General features: G+C 44.9%; 1 protein-coding gene across 1 annotated transcript in view; it reads left to right on the top strand.

Annotated features, from left to right (window-relative positions):
• The window catches only part of LOC134948338 (ficolin-1-A-like), a 93,937-nt gene extending 89,690 nt beyond the window's left edge, over positions 1–4,247 (top strand). Inside the window, exon 9 of the mRNA XM_063936260.1 lies at positions 3,789–4,247. Coding sequence (XP_063792330.1) covers positions 3,789–4,039 — 251 coding nt within the window. The 3' untranslated portion in view covers positions 4,040–4,247. The remainder of the gene's footprint in view (positions 1–3,788) is intronic.
• The last annotated feature ends 17,713 nt before the right edge of the window (positions 4,248–21,960 follow it).

Below are 21,960 nucleotides of genomic sequence, written 5' to 3'. Positions count from 1 at the left end.
CATTTTTGAAGACTGTTAACAAGTCTTAGGACAGTCCAACTTCTGCAAATAATCCCTCAATTCCGCCTTTTTGCTGCTGAAGGTGTTTGTCTCTATGTTTAGTGCATGTCTGATTTTTTATTGTTTTTCTTTTGTTCATTTTATATGTAAGTTGTCTGTTGCTGGGTGCCGGTGATTCTCTACAGCTCCTGTCACATGTATTTGTTTGGAATCTAATCTAGTTGTATTACTATTTGCTTTATTTAGCAACTTGTGTATTATGACCCATAGGGATGTTTCCTTGTTCGAAGTGATTACAGATGTTTTTGTCTCAGTCATTTAGTTATTCACATGTGGATACTTAAGTGCATATATTGTGTGTTCATTACATCTGTTCTTTATAAAAGGCTGTATACAGATGTGTCCTCATACACTGTTTCATTCAACCAAACAGCCCCTCTTAGGTCCCAGGCAACACGGACGCACAGATTGTCTTATTCACATAAATGAAACAGCTGGAAGCAACAAAACTATTCTATTAGATTAATTTAATGTGCAATATTTGTAAATCTGTGTGCGACTGAGTCTGAATCTGTGTAGGAAGTGCTGTCATGCAACGGATGAGTCTTTTTCTCACTCCAAGTTCTGTTGTGCTTCAACCGTGACTTTGTATGTGTTTGAAACTAAGGGGTCTATTTACTAAGCCTTGGAGAGAGATAAAGAGGACAGAGATAAAGTACCAGTCAATCAGCTCCTTACTGTCATGTTACAGGCAGTGTTTGACAGTTAGGAGGTGGTTGGTTGGTACTTTATCTCCGTCCACTTTATTTCTCTCCAAGACTTAGTAAATAGAGGGGCAGATGTATTAACCTGGAGAAGGCGTAAGGAAGTGATAAACCAGTGACAAGTGCAAGATGATAAACACACCAGCCAATCAGCTCCAATATGCAAATTGACAGTTAGAAGCTGACTGGTTGGTGCGTTTATCACCTTGCACTAATCACTGGTTTATCACTTCCTTATGCCTTCTCCAGGTTAATACATCTGCCCCAGACTCTCTAATTCCTGTGCGGTTAAAGTCACAGCCCAGCATTTCTAGAACACTGTGCAAATAATCTGTGCATTTTTCTAAAAAAAGCATCACAATCACACTGGGTATCGCACCGTATGGCGTATAGGCTCTAGGGGTATAAGGACACAGCTGTATATAAAATCTGGTTATTTAAAAGCTAATGCATTGCAGTCTAATACATTTAAAAATGTATCGCTCTCTCTCTTGATTGCTGCTAAGTATTTGATATTTGGGAATTGTGTAGTAAAAGATCTTGTATCAACTTGTCAAAGCAACTGTTATATTGTATTCGGTATGGTATCCTGGCGGTCAGGAGACCAATGCTGGAATCCCTACAGCCGCAATCCCTTCACTTGCAACTCTTCGGGCACGTGGCGAGTTTACCTCGCCTCACTATTATATTCCCCTCGGGTGGTGGCGTGGACCAACACCCGAGTGGGAATACCAGGCTTGTTTTGGGATTCCGTCCAACTGCATTTTCCCGGCATCAATATCCTGACCGCCGGGATCCCGACAGCTGGCATATTAGCAGCATCCCGTTATATCTGTGTCCCTGAGAACAAGCACAATATTGCTGTTACTTTACTTACAGCTATGTCCAAACATAGTCATTTTTTATTTACCCTGAAAAAAATGGCACTGTTTAGTGACATCTAATTATGCATATGGTGGCAGGGGGCACAGGTACAGGCCCCTGTGTATCAGCAAGACTTACGTTGTGGAGGCCGCACCTTAATGGCCAGAGACTAGTAGTACCTTACACTTCTACAGAACTTGACAAAGTTTCCAGTGGCAAGACTAAAGGGCCCTACACACTGGCAGATCTCACTGCATGATATGAACGTTCATATCATGCAGTATGTAGGCACCAACGATTAATGATGCGCTGCCCCGCGCTCGGTCATCGTTGGTGCCCCGTCGCTTATGCATGCAGGCCAATATGGACGAGATTGTCCATATTAGCATGCATTGCTATGGCGCCGGCTGACGGGGGGAGTGACCACCATCACCCCCCCACCACCACCACCACCACCGCCGGGTCGCCCGTCTGCCGTATCAGTGGTCGGGCAGCTTGGCGGCGGGTCGCCCAGTCTGCCGTATCGGTGGTCGAACAAACAAAGTGGTGCTAGTATTACTAAAAAACCAACCTTCTTCACTCATATAATTAATACTCATTAGCGGTGTAAATGATAAAATGACCTTTAATTAATACCATAAAAAAACAAAACAGAAAGAGAAAAAGAAAGAAAGAAAAGAAAAAAGAAAAACAATAATAATAACACCAATAATAAAATGTATTACTGAGATGGAATACCAGATCAGAGATATTTTATCTGATTCACCTGAAACATATAAAAGTCCTGTGCAGGCTATAATAGTATTGCACAATGCCCTTGCTTAATAGCGTGGTCTCATAGGGTAGTCCAGATGGTTACTTGTTGCTGGCCAAAAGAAAACATTGTTTCATTTTTGCATGAAGATATTGATACTTTTATATGGCTTCATCCACATATATCACAATGTAGCAGTACGGATCCAGCTAAATGCAATATCCTTTATAGAAATAAGGATCCCTTGATCACACAGTCTCTATATTGAGGTTACCTGGGTCCCACGGCACTGGTGCTGTTCCTCTATTTGTCTCCTACTGGACCTGCCAGCGTTTTACAACAAGGGAGGAGGATTTTTGTCCGTGTGTGCTTCGTGGTCCCGTTCTCTTTGCTGACGTCAGTACTGTGTGCTGGTGATGTGCACAGCGGCACTCCGGTGATCTCTTGTAGGTCCAGTAGGAGACAAATAGAGGAACAGCACCAGTGCCGTGGGACCCAGGTAACCTCAATATAGAGACTGTGTGATCAAGGGATCCTTATTTCTATAAAGGATATTGCATTTAGCTGGATCCGTACTGCTACATTGTGATATATGTGGATGAAGCCATATAAAAGTATCAATATCTTCATGCAAAAATGAAACAATGTTTTCTTTTGGCCAGCAACAAGTAACCATCTGGACTAACCTATGAGACCACGCTATTAAGCAAGGGCATTGTGCAATACTATTATAGCCTGCACAGGACTTTTATATGTTTCAGGTGAATCAGATAAAATATCTCTGATCTGGTATTCCATCTCAGTAATACATTTTATTATTGGTGTTATTATTACTGTTTTTCTTTTTTATTTTCTTTCTTTCTTTTTCTCTTTCTGTTTTGTTTTTTTATGGTATTAATTAAAGGTCATTTTATCATTTACACCGCTAATGAGTATTAATTATATGAGTGAAGAAGGTTGGTTTTTTAGTAATACTAGCAGCGCTCCCACTTTGTTTGTTTTCTTGTTTCTAATATATCCTAATCACGAGGGGCGCAAAACATCCCTCACTTTGGGTAGCAGCAGCAGTATTACTATTAGAATACCCCTAAGAAGGGAAATATTAGTAAGTTATTTCTCCACCAGTAAGTCAACACAATACCTTATTTTTATAAAAAAAATATTCTTTTGCTTGTATCGGTGGTCGGGCAGCTCGGCGGCAGGTCGCCCAGTCTATAGGGCCCTTAAGGATCGCCTTTCCGAATTGCAGCATTATGTTTGAAACTGAAGCAGCCAAATAAAATATATAATAAGCACAATTTGTTAACGTTCTTTCTGGATGTCCATGCAGGTGAGTAAAGGAGCACATTTTACTCTGTTTGATCAGCGATATTCGGAATGTAATTTCGTCTTCCTGTCTGTTCCAGGTGACTCATTTTCCAAGCACAAAAATTTTCAATTTTCCACCAAAGACCGAGACAATGATGCAGACAAAAGTAGCTGTGCTGAATGGCATAAGGGAGGCTGGTGGTATGAAAAATGTTATTGGTCTAACCTGAATGGCCTCTACCTGAAGGGCAATATCAGCACCAAGCAAGGTGGAATTAAGTGGAACTCCGGCCGAGGGTCTAGTTACTCATACAAACTTGCGGAAATGAAAATTCGACCACAATCCTGAGAATAGTTACAAAAATGAAATAATAGCTAAAGGATGAGACTTATCCCACTACTCAGATATAAGAACGCTGCACCATAATACAAGGTCTAAAAAGCTTATGATTGTATTTAGCATAATTAAAGTAAATGTCTGCTTATTAATTTTCATTATATTTCTGTCCTCATTGTAAGTTTTAACCAGTGAATTAATTAAAGCAGTAAACACAGCATTTTAACTCTTTCTCTTGGTCTGTTATGCACTTTCACGGCCCATTGTCATTTAAAGTGCACCACAATGTATTAGTAGTATGTGACCTCTTCATAAACAATTTTCATGACAGTTTAGTCATGAGTGGCTCCCTCCACTATAAGAGTGGTAATTCCATTTGCGTATAAAATGAAGTTGGTACTCCTAATTCATATTCAAGTGCATACAGGATAATACAGGTGTGTAGTTTACACCTGAAGAGTCCGCACTCTAAACATCTACTGGAAGAACAGGAAACATGGTAACAAGTATATATATATATATATATATATATATATATATATATATATATATATATACAGACCTCCGAGTGCGGCACTCCTGGACTTTAGTAGTAATCACGGCTCAGATAAGATAGTATATATACTAGCCTATCTGAGCCGTGATTTCTACTAAAGTCCAGAAGTGCCGCACTCGGAGGTCTGTGTGAATGCATGCTACGTGAGGGCACCCGGACAGGTATTTATACTATATGGAGAGCCGGTGATAATGTCGGTATTATCTTAGACCGCAAAGCTATACGCCTTTGTACACTATTACCGTTGAGCCGCTATGGCCGCTAGACTACGTGCACGTGCTACGCACTTTGTACGCTATTTGCGTACAGAGTCCTGCACATGGTACGCACTTGGCGTACGCACGCTGCGCTGAGTGTACGGAGTACACACAGCGAGCGCTCACACAATGGATAACCTTTAAACCTTGTTAATTATACAATGTAATGATATGCTTATACTTTAAACCTTTGGCAGCAAAGTACTGCAACAATGTTATACCTTTAAACCTCAAGTAGCGCTGGCGATACAAAGTATCCGCAGTGCGTACACCTTAACAATGCTTATACACCTTAAACAGGTTAAACTACTTTAAAGCCCATGCAGGAAAGTGAAAACACAACACTGTTTGTAGTTTAAACCACAGGGTTCTAAGGCCTCCGTGGATTGATTCCAAAAGATAAAACAATACAATTTATACACTACAGACTAACAAGTAAATCTAAACAGAATAATGGCTACAGAGAATGTACGTACGTGAGAATATTCGCAAGCGCAACCCGAACTCGGTCCTCCGCTGGTCATACAGATAGCGTTTAGAGTCTTCTGACCGGCCAGGCAACAATGGTCCTTTTATACACAACATGCATACACAATACAATGGTCACTGTAATCTCATTGTTCATTGAACACAGAGATATGTCTCCACATTACAGCAAATGTCATAGGTGGATTTGAAAAGGTGGGCGCTGTCTTTCCCAACTGCTCTTGTGGGTGGTATCCTGTGGATTCCCGCCGCATATGTAATTTACAGTAAATACAGTTAATGTTCATAATCTACTTTTGTACATAACTATACGCAGGAACAAGCGATCTTTCTCTAACTAACACCGGAATGTTACCCTCAAAGTACCCTACAGCTGGATACTAGACATCACCTTCCAACCTTTATCTGACCCTTCCTATCATGCAAAGAGGAATCTCTCTGTCCAGGAACTGTTTAAACTAATAATACTTGCTGTCATGGTCTAGGGGAACTATATCTACAATATACGCAATTTGGGTTAAATATGCAATGTTCTAATAACACGCTACACGCTCACAAACTCCGCCGTAAATACCCATATCATGCGCATGATCGCTGGAGCGATCTTACGCAACTTGCGGATATGTGCACGCACGGCGGACTGAGTGCACGAGCAGCGGGCATGTGCATGGGGTTAGTACAAGGCATATGCATTATGATATTTTTCGACTTTGACAGTCCACCCTTTGGCGGTCAACAATAACTGCCACTATCTAAACATTAAAAAGAAAAATATACAATACAATATCTATAAAATAATTGGATGGTAGGAGGAGAGGAGTAGGCGGGAAATGTATGGCCTAGTGGGATAGTAAAAGCATGTATGTATGAAATCCATGTCTGAGGGGCATGTATCATCGTGCCGTACATGTTCTAGATAAGCTTCGAGGTATTGCGAAGTATACATTAAATCCTTCTTATCCCATATTAAGGGTCTGTAAGTGGGCCAACAAACACTACCAAGCTCTTTTCGGCTTCTTGTTCCAACAAATGGGGTGCACATTTAGTTGATGATACATGGAGGGGGAACATATGTGAATGCTACTATGTGGATATCACCTGTCGACTATGTGTGATACTACCTGAAGATTGTAGAGATGAAGATAAGACACGTATCACAAATACATTCACATAACATTTTGTGCAATCGTCCTTTGGTGTTGATTGAAGTCTTGTCCGGATGGGTGTATCCTTGCTGTGGGTGGTAATCAAAGTCTTTCAAGTGTCCATAAAAAGTCTTTAAACGTCTTTAAAGTGTCTATCAAAGTCTGTAGAAATGTCCATCAAAGTCTTCTTCCGAATGGATGTATTTTTGCTTGGGAGAAAAACAAAGGAGAAACGGGTGAAAGAAACGGACCGTGGAATCACGTCTTATCACAGCATTGTCTCAATTGATGGGTCATAAATTAAATCAGTTTGTGTAACAATACCCTCGCTCCTCAAACTCATCACTTTGGTACTACGCTTGCGCTGCATTAAAATCCGAACACATCTAAATATCAAACCAATCATTATGACGACTCCCAGGATACAAAGGAGAAACTTTCCTACACTCACGATAACATTTTGAGCCCATTCTCCTAAACCTGAGAACCAATTGCGTGGGTTCAACCATGAGACCCAGCCGGTCAGTTCATTACTCACAGCAGTACGGGTAAGGTTGTGCCTCCTTCGGAACTCCCATTTCAATTGCAGGATATCGTCCATCTTTTGATCTATGAACTCGGTTGGGTCATCAGTGCTGTTTGTAATATACGTGCAGCACTTCACACCATACTGAGTTGCTAGGGTGACACAATACCCGCCTGTCACCGCTGTGATGTAATTGAGAACCATTCTGTGCTGGATCAGTTCCATTTTGTAAGCTTGCAATTCCCTCCCAGTATACCTGAAGGTGTCATCATACATCTCGGTGATATTATCTATCAGGTTCGCTAGCGCATGAATATACCTAAAATTTATAATTCCTCTGGCGGTACGGGTGATATCTAACGCGAGTAGGAATTGAATCCCGGTGGATTCGTGGATCAAATCAGAGGCTGCGTGCTCTGTCCTATCTATAAGGTGTCTCTTAATGATGTGTTCATAGTGAGTGTGAGTGTAAGGAGCTTGAGCATTGCGGTGAACGTCTTTCATCTTATTATGGGTTATAGTCATTACTTCTGGCAACACTCTTCCAATGTAACACAATCCCTCTGAGTTTGGGGCAAGCCACTTATACGCCTTCCTCCCGCATATGAAATATGCATCATCGGGGAGAACATATGGGACAGAATATGACATATTGCAAACCTTCCAAGTGAAAAATCCTACCCCTAACTCTCTCATCTGTTCAGTACACGTATCAGGCTGTATGATATGCGCACAGTACCCTGGAGATACTTCTCCAACCCGCATGGTCCTACTTTCTAGAGGATACCTGTACCGAAAATATCTTCCAACATCGGCTATTTGGCGTATAAGTTCTGAGTCTACGGGCATTCTATCGGCTCTGTGTGAAAATGCCATGGTTTGGTTATTCCATGTCACTTCCCAATTTCCCGGCTTTCGGGGATTGGAAATGTTTGAAACATACTAAGGACCTATCCACATGATATTGGTGGAGCTTCAAACTAGGGGGCCTAGAAATATTAAATTTCTTGTCCACCGGTCTCCCACCCCTTAATTCAAGTACCTCATCTATTGTTAAGGGATACGGTACTAGTCCTGACTTGCTCCGACCTTGAGGTACTTGTGAGCACACCCAGCATTCTATTTGGTTTAAAACCTTACCCACTAATGAGTGATAGTCACTCAATGGATGACGGTCCATGTTGATATTAAGGCTGGACTGACATCTCTGGATGCACCCGTCCTCAACTATGTTTTCACAGTTTCTACAAATACAATTTTCCTCAGCCAATAACCCTTCATAGTGCCTCCTAGTTTCATGACTACCAGATCGTTTTCTGATACTCGCCTTTGCTCGGTGAATGTGTTGCTCTTGGAATTCTACAAATCCGTCCTTGTCATCAGAACCCATTCCAGATCCTTTCTCGACCTCTCTGGTACTCTCACCGAAACAGACTGCTCTGGTCAACAACAGGGTCAACAGGAAAAACCCGGAATGCAGTCTCTTGGGGTAGGTCCATCTTCCTAAGGGGAGAGAAAAAGGAGCAAGAATGGGGGAAAGGAGGGTAACGGGAGATGGAGAAAATAATAAAAAGGAAAAAGAAATTTGGTGCGACTACCGCCTCTGGTCTTGTAGTTCTCTGTGCTCAGGTGCCGTCTCAACAGTGCTGCCTCTCAACCTTCCTGGAACAGACACTCCAGTGATACAATGTTCTTTCCGAGTCAGCGACCTTTCTGTAGGGAACATAAATCTTGCAGTACCATGTGTTTAACTGTTGTGTGCAATAAACCATTCGTAGAAAATGAATAAAAAAAGAGAGAGAGAATAATAAAAGAAAATTTGTCAGATTTGCGTTCACCTTCAGGCTGTCACACCATCATGTCTATCGGTATCTCTGCACAGTCTCCCTTCACCAGTATTTACACTCTCCACCCTCTGTGCATGGCCAGGCACAATGATGCTGGTGAGATATACTGGGGTTGGGCAGACCTCTGAAAAGACCTAGTAGACATGTGACGTTTGAGCTGTAAATCTGTCGGTGAACGTCAGAAATGAAGAGGAAACTTTAAAGATAAATCACAGAGTTTACCTGGCCACCCCTGCATCTACAAGGAATGATCTACCAGCTACATCAACTGTGACCTCAGGTTTACTACCAAGGCTAGCAATCAACTTCACTGGCTGCAAACTACAGGTGTGGCCTAACCCCTATTATATGTTGTGACCCTCCCGCAGCGCGGTGGCAGCTACAATATGTGAGGGGGGTAACTGAAAATTTACAGAGGTCTGCCAGTCCTTCATAGGTGGGTACCTCCTTGTTTCCCCTGCATGTGGCTCGTAATTCCTCCTATGCGGTCCCTGATCCCAATTACGTGCGTCATACTGTGTGTCATGTTCTGGTCTAGGGGGTCGATATACCTTATGTGGGTCTTTAAAATTACAGTTTTGTGCGTAATGTCCTTCCCTCTGACATTTAAAACATTTTACCACATATGACTTACCATCAGGGGTCTGGGGTTTAGGCTGATGTGGCTTCGTTGTCAGGGCTTTTATACTTACTGTCATCAGCTTATCCCCCTGTGACTCCCTGTGCCTTATGATGTTCCGATCATGCTCAATAGCGGACTCTCTTAATGCAGCCACGAGATACCTCTCCAACTTGGTTGAGTGGTTTGTACCCTTGTTCTCAACGTTTCCTTTAAGCCGTCCATTAATACGGACACGGCTACCTCCCTATGATGCAGATTTTCCTTAATGTCGCGACCCCAGTGTATCTAGCCATTTCCTGCAGTGCTCGATGGAAATAGTCAGAAGCCGTTTCAACTTCTTTTTGTCTAATGGAGAAGATTTTATTCCACTTGACAACAGTTGGGAAATATACTCCTTACTGCAGATTGATCTCTTTTACATTCTCCTGATTGTATTCATCAGTGAGCGGTACCTCTGCGTCTAATTTACAGTCAGCAATAAATTTCACAGGGTCAATATTAGAGGGCAAACATGCCCGTAGCACTGTCCGCCAATCTTTGTTATTGGGTTCGGTGGCGTCACCTAGTTCTCTAATAAACCTCTGACATGCGGCTAGATCTTTCCTGGGATCGGGAAATTCAGACATAATTGCCCTCAATTCTGTCCGGGACCAGGGGCAATACATAGCAATGTTCCTGACGGGAGTGATTCCCAGAGCGTCAGTCTTCCCATTGGGGACTGCGATCACCCTGACAGGATTCAGTTCAATTACATCATTCTGGGTTGCTTCTACAATGTGAGGTGCAATTGTCTCTGCATAATGTACTATACCGTACTTACCTGTGGAAACGACCTCACCTGTCCCTCCGCTAGGGGCCTTTGCTACTGCTCTTACTGGTTGGGCCGTGCCCACTTGGGTGTCTTGTATGGTGGCTGCTAGAGAGAGTGCCGATATCGTGCTGGGCTCATCTTCTTGGTCGCAGTCCTGAGGGAAGTTTAAAATGGGATACAACTTGCACGGGTTAGTATTAATACATTTATTAAGTTCACTCTTATCATATATTAGTATGCCATTCTCTGTAGCCACTTTCTCTCCTGTAATGTACGGTGGTGGTGGTGCAGTTGCTATCAGTTTCCTGCTAGGGTTGGAACCAGCCGCTTGAGCTAATCCCCTTTGCATATCACCCTCCTGTTGCCATAAATGTAAACAATCATAATGTCTAATCCTTTGTTTTCTGGATTTTATTAGACATATCCTTCTCCTTAAATTTTGCAACACCTCAGGACTAAAACTGCCTACCCTAGGGAACGGTTCCCTATCTTCCGCAGTCATACGTTCCCATTCATTGCATAAGACCTCTGCGTGTGATCCATATTTCTCACACATTATGTACCTCGCGGAATATCAACCTGAACCCTGGTTGATCATCCCTTACTTGAGCAACTGGCCCCGATTCTTTGCAGGTATTGCCTTCTCAGCTAATCCCTACAAAAAACAAATTACTCAGAGGTAAGGCGACGGTGAAAGTTCTCAGAGCGCTCTCACCCACTCACGCCCACGTTGGCCAATACACCTACACACTGTCCTCAGCACTGGTCGCACCCAGTGGCGCACCCAAGGGGGGTTTCCGAGTACCCAAAAAAAAACCTCCACCAAAAAAAAAATAATAATAATAATATTTTTTTTATTTTTTTATGCTGCATGAGTATTGTTAATGGCTGTCTAGCGTCCTCTGCAGCCTGCTCTCTTCCTGGTGGCACTTGTAAGTGCTTCATAAAGTTTACTTTATTTTAAGTATAGTACATATATATCCATGTGCAATTTGTGCATACATATATACACATGTATATACATACATATAAACACACACACATGATATATATACATGCGTATATATATACTTGTACTGTATGTGTATATATATATATATATATATTATCCTTTATATGGCGCCACAAGGGTTCCGCAGCGCCCAATTACAGAGTACATAAATAATCAAACAGGAAAACAGCAACTTACAGTTGATGACAGTATAGGACAGGCCTGGCCAACCTGTGGCTCTCCAGCTGTTGTGAAACTACAAGTCCCAGCAGGCCATGTCACAGTTTTGCTATTAGGGAATGCTAAAAATGTGGAAGGGCATGCTGGGATGTGTAGTTTCACAACAGCTGGAGAGCCACAGGTTGGCCAGGCCTGGTATAGGACAAGTACAGGGTAAATAAACATAGTTACATCAGCAGATGACACTGGAATAAGTATCAGGTGGCAGAATACTGCTGGAGTTGATGCAGTTGAAGATTATTAAAGTAAGACAAAGGATAAGCACATGAGGGAAGAGGGCCCTGCTCGTGAGAGCTTACATTCTAAAGGGGAGGGGTAGACAGACAGGGGTGAGACAGATGGGATACATAGAGAGCGTGGAACAGAGGGTTAGGATGAGATTTGGCTGGGTTTGGTGAAGAAGTGGGTCTTGAGAGCCTGTTTGAAGTTTTGTAGAGAGTTGGAGAGTCTGAGGGGGAGAGGTAGGGAATTCCAGAGAATTGGAGCAGCACGTGAAAAATCTTGGAGGTAGGAGTGGGAGGAAGTAATCAGTAGGCAGGAGAATCGGCGTGCATTAGCAGAGCGAAGAGGACGGGTGGGAGTGTAAAGGGAGATAAGGTCAGAGATGTAGATGGGAGAGGAGTGGGTGAGGGCTTTGTAAGCGAGTGTGAGAAGCTTGAAATGGATATATATATGCATGTTTAATATGCTATGTGTATATTATATATATATATATTTATATATATATATATATATATATATATAGGTGTATATACGGTATATATGTGTACATATATAGATATGTATATATATATATATATATATATATATACATACACAGACACACTAGTTTTACGGACCCAGCATGTACTGGGTCACCTCAGTCCCCGCCCCCGTGCTTGGCTCCACCCAGTTCTGGAAACCCCCCCATGAAAATCCTGCGTTTGCCACTGGTCGTACCCAACCTAGGGCCCTACGTAACCTCTATTTACTGAGAGTGTGTGGGAGTGACTTACCCTTCCCAGTAAATATCAGTCGTTGGAGATTTCCTGAGTGACCAGCGAAACTCCCTTAAAATAAAAAAACGGTTACACAAATCACGTTGCGTGTACAATTAGCGTCTATAATCCCGCGATTTTACGCAAATGGCGTAATGGGTATCAAGTTGAACTAACTATTGCACACACTAACGCGCGGTACAATCGCACGCCGTATAAGTAACTGTTACTTATCCGCTATACGACCAATGGAATCGTTTTTCAGGCTGCGAAACCTCAGCCGGAGCGTATCTGAACGGGCCTATATGGGTACTACGCAAACCCCCGGGGCTGCGCTCTCACCGCTGACCTTTTTCAGGCCACGGTATTCAGAGCTTCGCTTGACTTAGTCAGCGGATTTCTGACTTCGCTGACCTCTTGGTCTGCTGTTATACTAATTGCTCCTTTATACCTTAAACAATGTTAACGTGAGAAAGCCACTCCCACGCCACCAAGTGTCCACTCACCTGATGTGGTCTCCTACGGGATCCCGAATTCTGGGTTCACAAAAACCTTTATTTGCACACTCACGCTCGTTCACTCATATACACTTTGATTTTTCTGTACAGAAAATTAACTTTCATTCATATAAAACAGTCTAGTCCCAGAGGTGACACAGTAAGAGAAGGTTCTTTTAAACTAAATATTGGAAACTGAACAAATTTGTGCTATTATCGCGTGGCTACCGTATCGCCTAAACTGAAACAATGCTATTGTGTGATTTGGATTTAGTGGGCGTACCTGTACGCACGTTGCGTAAACACGCCACGTGTGTACGCCTTTACGTTGCGTACGCAGTCCCGAACGCTGTCCGAGACACGTGTACAAAGGCCGTACGTCCGCAGTACTACAAATCCCACACTTCTATAAATGTAAGCGATATTTAACTATAATCACTTACTTAACGCTACACACAGTTTCCACTGTATCAACCTTTACAACTAGGCCAGGCTGCGTGTGCGTTTTACACTTACTCCCTTAAATATTAACTCTATATGTTAACTAAATAGCAACAAATTTTCCAGTACAGATCAAAATAAATCTAGTAATAAGTGATTATGGCAACGGTGTGAGCAGATATGCAAAGTACAAAATACTGGTGTGTGCGTGTGATGCGTGCGCATTTGGCGCCAAAACAGAAATTTACAGATTTTAAAAAGAAAAAAAATAGCTTTTGCGTTCTTACCTGACGGATCCCTCCAGCATCCCTTCAAACCATGCAGGGCAGACGCTTATCTAATCAGCACTAGTGTATCCACCAACCAAGAGAAGGCTACAGGGGATACTCCGCCCTTTCCTGATAGATAAAGTCTGCGAAAACTCTGCTAGGCTGCGGGTATGAGAAGGAACCGGACGAGATCCCAATTGATAATGTCGGTATTATCTTAGACCGCAAAGCTATACCCCTTTGTACACTATTACCGTTGAGCCGCTATGGCCGCTAGACTACGTGCACGTGCTACGCACTTTGTACGCTATTTGCGTACAGAGTCCTGCACGTGGTACGCACTTGGCGTATGCACGCTGCGCTGAGTGTACGGAGTACACACAGCGAGCGCTCACACAATGGATAACCTTTAAACCTTGTTAATGATACAATGTAATGATATGCTTATACTTTAAACCTTTGGCAGCAAAGTACTGCAACAATGTTATACCTTTAAACCTTAAGTAGCGCTGGCGATACAAAGGATCCGCAGTGCGTACACCTTAACAATGCTTATACACCTTAAACAGGTTAAACTACTTTAAAGCCCATGCAGGAAAGTGAAAACACAACACTGTTTGTAGTTTAAACCACAGGGTTCTAAGGCCTCCGTGGATTGATTCCAAAAGATAAAACAATACAATTTATACACTACAGACTAACAAGTAAATCTAAACAGAAAAATGGCTACAGAGAATGTACGTACGTGAGAATATTCGCAAGCGCAACCCGAACTCGGTCCTCCGCTGGTCATACAGATAGCGTTTAGAGTCTTCTGACCGGCCAGGCAACAATGGTCCTTTTATACACAACATGCATACACAATACAATGGTCACTGTAATCTCATTGTTCATTGGACACAGAGATATGTCTCCACATTACAGCAAAGGTCATAGGTGGATTTGAAAAGGTGGGCACTGTCTTTCCCAACTGCTCTTGTGGGTGGTATCCTCTGGATTCCCGCCGCATATGTAATTTACAGTAAATACAGTTAATGTTCATAATCTACTTTTGTACATAACTATACGCAGGAACAAGCGATCTTTCTCTAACTAACACCGGAATGTTACCCTCAAAGTACCCTACAGCTGGATACTAGACATCACCTTCCAACCTTTATCTGACCCTTCCTATCATGCAAAGAAGAATCTCTCTGTCCAGGAACTGTTTAAACTAATAATACTCGCTGTCATGGTCTAGGGGAACTGTATCTACAATATACGCTATTTGGCTTAAATATGCAATGTTCTAATAACACGCTACACGCTCACAAACTCCGCCGTAAATACCCATATCATGCGCATGATCGCCGGAGCGATCTTACGCAACTTGCGGATATGTGCACGCACGGCGGACTGAGTGCACGAGCAGTGGGCATGTGCATGGGGTTAGTACAAGGCATATGCATTATGATATTTTTCGACTTTGACACCGGACCATACGGAGATATATATATATATACTAGGTGATTTATCGCGCCCTACGGGCGCTCTTCACACCGTCATAAGGGGCTACGCCCCCTTAACCCTTGCACACCCTTGTGGCGTGCAATATTTTTATTATATGGGAGTATTACCTCCAATCATAATTGTGTGAGTGGTTGAATATTGCACGGACAAAGGGCGTGCAATGGTTAAGGGGTCGAAGCCCCTTGCAACGGGGTGAACAGCGCACGCAGGGCCTGATGAATCACCTAGTATGTGCTTTGGTTGGGGGAGTGGCGGGTGCGGGTAAGACGCGGATGGGATCCGGGGGTGCCACGGGAGGGGGAGGGGTGGTTGCGGTGGTGCCGCAGGTGGGGGAGGGGCTGGTGCGGTGGTGCCGCAGGTGGGGGTCCGGAGCCACCGCAGGTAGGGGAGGAGCAGTTGTGGGGGTGCCCCGGGTGTGGGAGGGGCGAATGCGGTGGTGCGGCGGGAGGGGCGGGTGCAGGGTTGCTGCGGGTGGGGGAGGGGGTCCGGAGCTACCGCTGGTGCTGGAGGGGGTGTGTGGGGGTGCGGAAGATGGGGCCCGGAGATACTGTGAGTCGGGGAGGGGCGGGTAATGCTTCTCCTGCTTCTCCTCCTGGAAGCAGCTAAGCTGCTGTCCTCCCTTTGGCAGTGGCTCTCCCGGAGACTCGCACAGCAGCCAGTCACTATTGTTAGCGCCGGTGTCCCAACGCGCCGCATTACAGGGAAGAAGATGCACTTAATAAACTACAGCTCCCAGCAGCCCTAAGGGCCGGAATGCTTCAGCGCTAAGGGCTGCTGGGAGTTGTAGTTTATTTAGTGCGTCTACTTCCCTGTAATGCGGTGCGTTGGGACACTGGTGCTAACAATAGAGTCTGGCTGGCAGAATTGAGTGACTGGCTGAATCAATGTAAAAGGTGAGACTGCTGTGCAGTGTCAGTGACACTGCACACAGGCCCGGCGCTAGCCGCTCAGCAAAGGGATGCAGTGCAGGGAGTCACCAGGAAGGAGAGGTGTTATCCCTGCTCTGCATCCCTGTGCTGAGCTGCTGCTGCTATCCCTGCTGCTGCTGCCGGCTGCTGTCACACATGCAGCGGCGCCAGCAGCACAAAACCTCCTCTCCCCCTCGGTGCCGGCAGCACAAAGCCTCCTCTCTCCCCCCGCTCCCCTGTGTGACATTCAGTCACCAGGCAGGAGCCAAAGGGGGCGGAGCTAGATGGGAATAAGGGGCGGCGCTAGACGGGACCATGCTGCATCAGGAGGATGAGCTGCTACAGCTTTGGCCAGCCAGACTTCATTAGGTAAGTGTCTGCATACCTCCCAACTTTTGATCTTTTGAAGGAGGGACACACGCGCGTGCTCCCGAAAAAGGGGTGTGGCATGCGGGGAAAGGGGGCGTGGCTTCGCGGGAGGGCCCCCGTTTTCGTCACTGAGGGGGCATGCCCAGCGCTCTGTGAGCTTCTGGCATGCCCCTCTCCCTCTGTCTGCACTGAATAGACGCTGTGCGCATGCGCACAGTGTCTATTCACCGCTGCTCTGCTAAGCAGGGCAGCGAGTGACAGAGCCTCCCAACTGCCCCCCCCCCCCCCCACTGCGGGACAGTTGGGGTATGGGTCTGGAAAGAGAGTGTGTGTATATACAGTGTCTGTGTATACTGTATATATGTGTGACTGTGTATATGTGTAATGTATGTACAGTATGTGTGTGTGTTTGTATATGTATATATATATATATTTATATATATATATGTGTCTGTTGTGTGTGTATGTGTGACTGCGGCATAATGTGTGTAAGAGGCACTGGTACAGGGGGCATTACATGTGTAAGTGGCACTGGTACAGGGGGCATTATGTGTGTAAGCGGCATTGCTACAGGGGGCGTTACGTGTGTAAATGGCACTGGTACAGGGGGCGTTACGCGTGTAAGCGGCACTGGTACAGGGGGGCGTTACGTGTGTAAGCGTCACTGCTACAGGGGGTGTTTCTTCTGAAAGCGTCACTGGTACAGGGGGCGTTACGTGTGTAAGCGTCACTGGTACAGGGGGCGTTACGTTTGTAAGCGTCACTGCTACAGGGGGTGTTTCTTCTGTAAGCGTCACTGGTACAGGGGGCGTTACGTGTGTAAGCATCACTGGCACGGGGCGTTACGTGTGTAAGCGTCACTGCTACAGGGGGTGTTACTTGTGTATGGTCACTGGTACAGGGGGGCGTAACGTGTGTAAGCGTCACTGCTACAGGGGGTGTTACTTGTGTATGGTCACTGGTACAGGGGGGCGTTACATGTGTAAGCGTCACTGGTACAGGGGGTGTTACTTGTGTATGGTCACTGGTACAGGGGGGCGTTACGTGTGTAAGCGTCACCGGTACAGGGGGTGTTACTTGTATAAGCATCACTGGTACAGGGGGGCATGACATGTGTAAGCGTCACTGGTCAGGGGGCATTACATGTGTAAGCGTCTCTGGTACAGGGGGCGTTACATGTGTAAGTGTCTGTACTACAGGGGCCATTATGTGCGCTGTGCCTTTGTAAAGTATGCAAGGGTGCAAATTTATAGTTTGCAGGGGGGTGCCGAAACACCCTAGCACCGACCCTGACTGCACACCCACTGCATTGCACAGCACTGTCACCTTTTACATTGATTCAGCGTCCAGACATTACCCTCCACGATATCACTGTCTCTATCTGTTACATTAGCCATCTCGGGGCTTCCAGGCTGGCAGCCCAGGTGCTGTGTTGCAGAGTCAGGGCCTCTGGGGATCTGGGTGCGGCTGTGGCTGGGAGGCACTTCTGTGACATCACGCACAGAGGAGGATCCGGGGCTCAGAGAGTATGCGGCGCAGGGAGGGCTATAAAAGCCTTCTGCTGCGTCGCTTTCATACACATCTATGCCGGTGGCTGCAGCAGCTTTTGTTCCACCTGCGCTGCGGCTAGGGAGTGGGGATTGTTGATGCCGGAGGGGGCAGGCAGACTGGCAGCAGGACATAGGACGCTGCAGTAAAAGGATGTTTTTTCCCCTATCTACAGCACAGAGACTTGCTGTAGATGCAGTGGCATACCCTCCAGCTGCACCTTTTTGGCAGGTACAGTCCCTTTTTTTATGGTCTGTACCGATTTTTGACTCTCCAAGCTTCCATTGAAAGTATAGTAAAAGGGGCATGACCACGCGGCTGTACCCGTGGCCACGCCCCCTTTTCGAATTGGTATCAATTTTTATGTGTACATTGTTGGAGGGTATGTTGCTGCAGATGCAGTGGGACTATTTTGGGGTGTGGGCCTGGAGTCCAATTGCTAATCCTGCTCTGTGAAAACACAGCAGGCAAAGGGCAGAGTCTCCTATTGGATGTAACCTGTGTGGGAGGGCGTTTCTCGCCCAATCAGCTGTGTACTGGGTGTGATAGATCTGCCACTAACCCAATGAGAGCTCCTAGCCATGCCCAGCGTTAGAGGTACAGGCACAGAGTCACAGGGCTATTATATAGGAGAGATAGATAGATAGATAGATAGATAGATAGATATAGTGTTAACTCTAGGCTGTTTTAGCAGGGCGCCGCGCCCTGCCCGTTTTTTAGAAGGCAAAACCCGCCCTGCCCCTTTTGCGGCGCCCTGCTAGAACAGCCGCCCGCTTCCTACCCTCCCAGTGTGTAAAGATGCCGTGCGCATGCCCACGGCACCCATTCACGCATTGGGAGAGAGCTGGGGGAAGCTGGGCACGCCCCCAACAGTGACGCCGACGGCCACAGACGCCCTCTATAGCAGCGTCTGTGGGCCGCACCGCCCACTAAAATGACGGGTGCATGGCTACGTCCCCTAATTTGCATGGCCGCCAATGTACCCCCGAACTCATCCTAGAAGGAACACTATATATATATATATATATATATGGAGAGGAGTCAGAACAAACAAATGTCCAAGACAGGACATGGCACTCCAGGACTTAAGAATAAATAACTTTAATGCATCCTCTTAATCAATGCCCTGCATCACTCGAACAGCCAGTGGTGCAGTGAAAACTGTGGTAAAATAGCACAAGCATGTTACAGACAATGCAGCATTTCGGGTCGCGCAAGACCCTTCCTCAGGTCGTGCTGGTGCTTCAAACAGACAGGTGAACAAACACACATAAAACTCACCTAAATAGCCCCCCCATGTCGGCATCCTCAACCTCAGGGCAGCGTGGAGCTTCCGGTCATGCCGAGACGCCTGGAGAGTGATGTCATCGGGCAGCGGCGGTAACCATAGCAACCCGGCTCACGGAGCAGATGCCGCTTCCGGACAGGGCTGGACGCCTAGTTGGTGTAGGCGGGGCGCGCCGGTAACCCTGGCAACCCGATGCCCGGAGCTTCACACACTGTCCCAGGTCGTGTCGCCTGACAGGGGAGACTATCACAAAACAAACATATACAGCAATTGATGAGAGATCAACAGCAAATTGGGTGGAATAGAAAACTACAATACTACTTAAAAAGTTAAATGAGGTGCTGTTACAAGGGCCAATCCACAAAACATGTGATATTAAGCCCGTGCATCAAACCTCACAAAACAACATGTTATATTATAATAAATGACAAAAATGCATGGAGCTACCTGGCATACACAAGTAAACAGTAATATGTAATAATGGCTGTCAATATAGTCTAAATACAGTGATGATACAAGATATAGCTGCCATAACGCATGGGTCTAATTGGATGATTAAACCTCATGAGCGGAATTATCTATATTGTAGATAATTCCAATTGATTTTCTCATTAAGACCTGCAGGATGTAGCGTGTTCAACTTGATGATCCACTTAGCCTCCAATCTATGTAATGCCAGGACCCTATCTCCCCCTCTGGGTAACACTGGTATGTGATCAATAATTTGATAGCGAAGCTCAGACAATGAATGGGCCTTGGCACAACAATGTCTGGATACCGGTTGTTCTTTGGCATTACCTAATAAAGCCTGACTAATATTGGAGCGATGTAACGCCATGCGTTCACGTAAAGTGCGGGTGGTGAGACCCACATATAATAATTGACATGGACAGATAATGTAATAGATGATGAATCTGGTCGTACAGTTTAGCACATGCCTAATGTTGAATTTCTGTTTAGTTACTGGATGTGTAAATGTTGATCCTGTGATCAAAGAAGAGCATGTAATACAAGAAGGACATTTATAACAACCAGCTTTCTTGATTGATCCAAAGATACCTGGTCGAGGGGAGTAGTCAGTAATATCTGTTTTTACTAGTGCGTCGCGCAAATTGCGACCTCTTTTATAACTCGTCATGATTTGAGTATTTTTGAGACCCGGTAGAGATTGGTCAGTCTTAATGATGGGCCATAGTGCTTTACAAGCACGTGGTATAATGGGACTGGAGGTAGAGTATCTAGTGGACCAAATGAATTTATTATGATCAGGCTTCTTATCGGATGAATCTTGGAGTATAATCTCACGATCTTGACTCATCACCCGGTGTTTAGCTGATTCTAAATCCCTACTATTGTAACCACGGCTTCTAAACTTGTTGACCACAATGTCTAAAGCATCACTTAACTGTTCCGGATTACTAGTGATACGCGCCACCCGTAGCATTTGCGAATAGGGAAGACCCTTCTTTAATGCTACCGGATGGTGGCTACTAGCGTCTAACAATGAATTACGATCAGTGCTTTTATAAAACACTGTCGAACTCAATTTGCCCTCAGACAGATGGACTGTGACATCGAGATAATCAATCTTGTCAGGTCTACAAACAGAAGTAAACTTAATAGGACCCGGTGTTACATTGATCCTATCCATCATATCATGAAAAGAGACATCACTCCCCTGCCATAGCATAAATAAATCATCTATGTATCTAGTGAACCATTTGATGTTGGCACTGTATATAGTATTGTCAAAAAAAAATTTCTGTTCCTGATCGAACATGAAAACATTGGCATATGCCGGAGCCACACTGCTGCCCATGGCACAACCAGATCTCTGTAAATAAAACCTTCCATTAAACAAAAAATAATTTTTAGTAAGAACCAATTCCAATAATTTAAGGAATAGTGTCTTATCTAAACCAAACTCAACATCTAAATTACTGATGAATCTATCCATGGCATCTAATCCCTCCACATGTGGTATAGACGTGTAGAGGGAAGAGACGTCCATGGTACAAAGTAACGTGTCTGCTGGCAAATCATCAAACTCATTAATCTTTCTAAGGAACGTTGTAGTGTCCTTAAGATATGTATGTCGTATGGTCACATGTGGTTGGAGAATTGAATCCAAAAATTCAGCTATCGGCTGATACAAAGATCCCCTAGCCGACACAATCGGTCGACCCGGGGGGTTCACTAAGCTCTTGTGAACCTTTGGCAGTGTATATAGACAAGGGGTAATAGGATTCTTAGGAATGAGGACCTCTTTCAGTCTCGGATTGAGCAATTTATCCCGGACAGCCTGGTCTAGTATGGTATTGAGTTCCTTTTGGAAATCTGCGGTCGGATCTTTTTGTAGAGTCATGTAAGTCTCGGTGCAAGCCAGTTGTCCCATGATCTCTTGGACGTACTGTGTTCGATCTTGCAACACTATGCCCCCGCCCTTGTCAGCCGGGCGAATGATAATAGATGCATCTTGGCTCAGATCCTTCAAGGCTTTATGCTCATCACGTGAAAGATTATTATAAATGGGTTTTGGGGTGGCTAAGAATCTATTAACTGAATCGTCCATCAACCTCCCAAAAGTCTTCAACGAGGCATTGTTGGAGACGGGATCGAATGTTGAAATCTGATACTTCCGTATAA

Source organism: Pseudophryne corroboree, chromosome 8 (genome assembly GCF_028390025.1).
Source record: "Pseudophryne corroboree isolate aPseCor3 chromosome 8, aPseCor3.hap2, whole genome shotgun sequence".
NCBI lineage: Eukaryota > Metazoa > Chordata > Amphibia > Anura > Myobatrachidae > Pseudophryne > Pseudophryne corroboree.
Note: the sequence above shows the minus strand (reverse complement) of the source record. Positions and strands in the feature narration are given on the sequence as shown.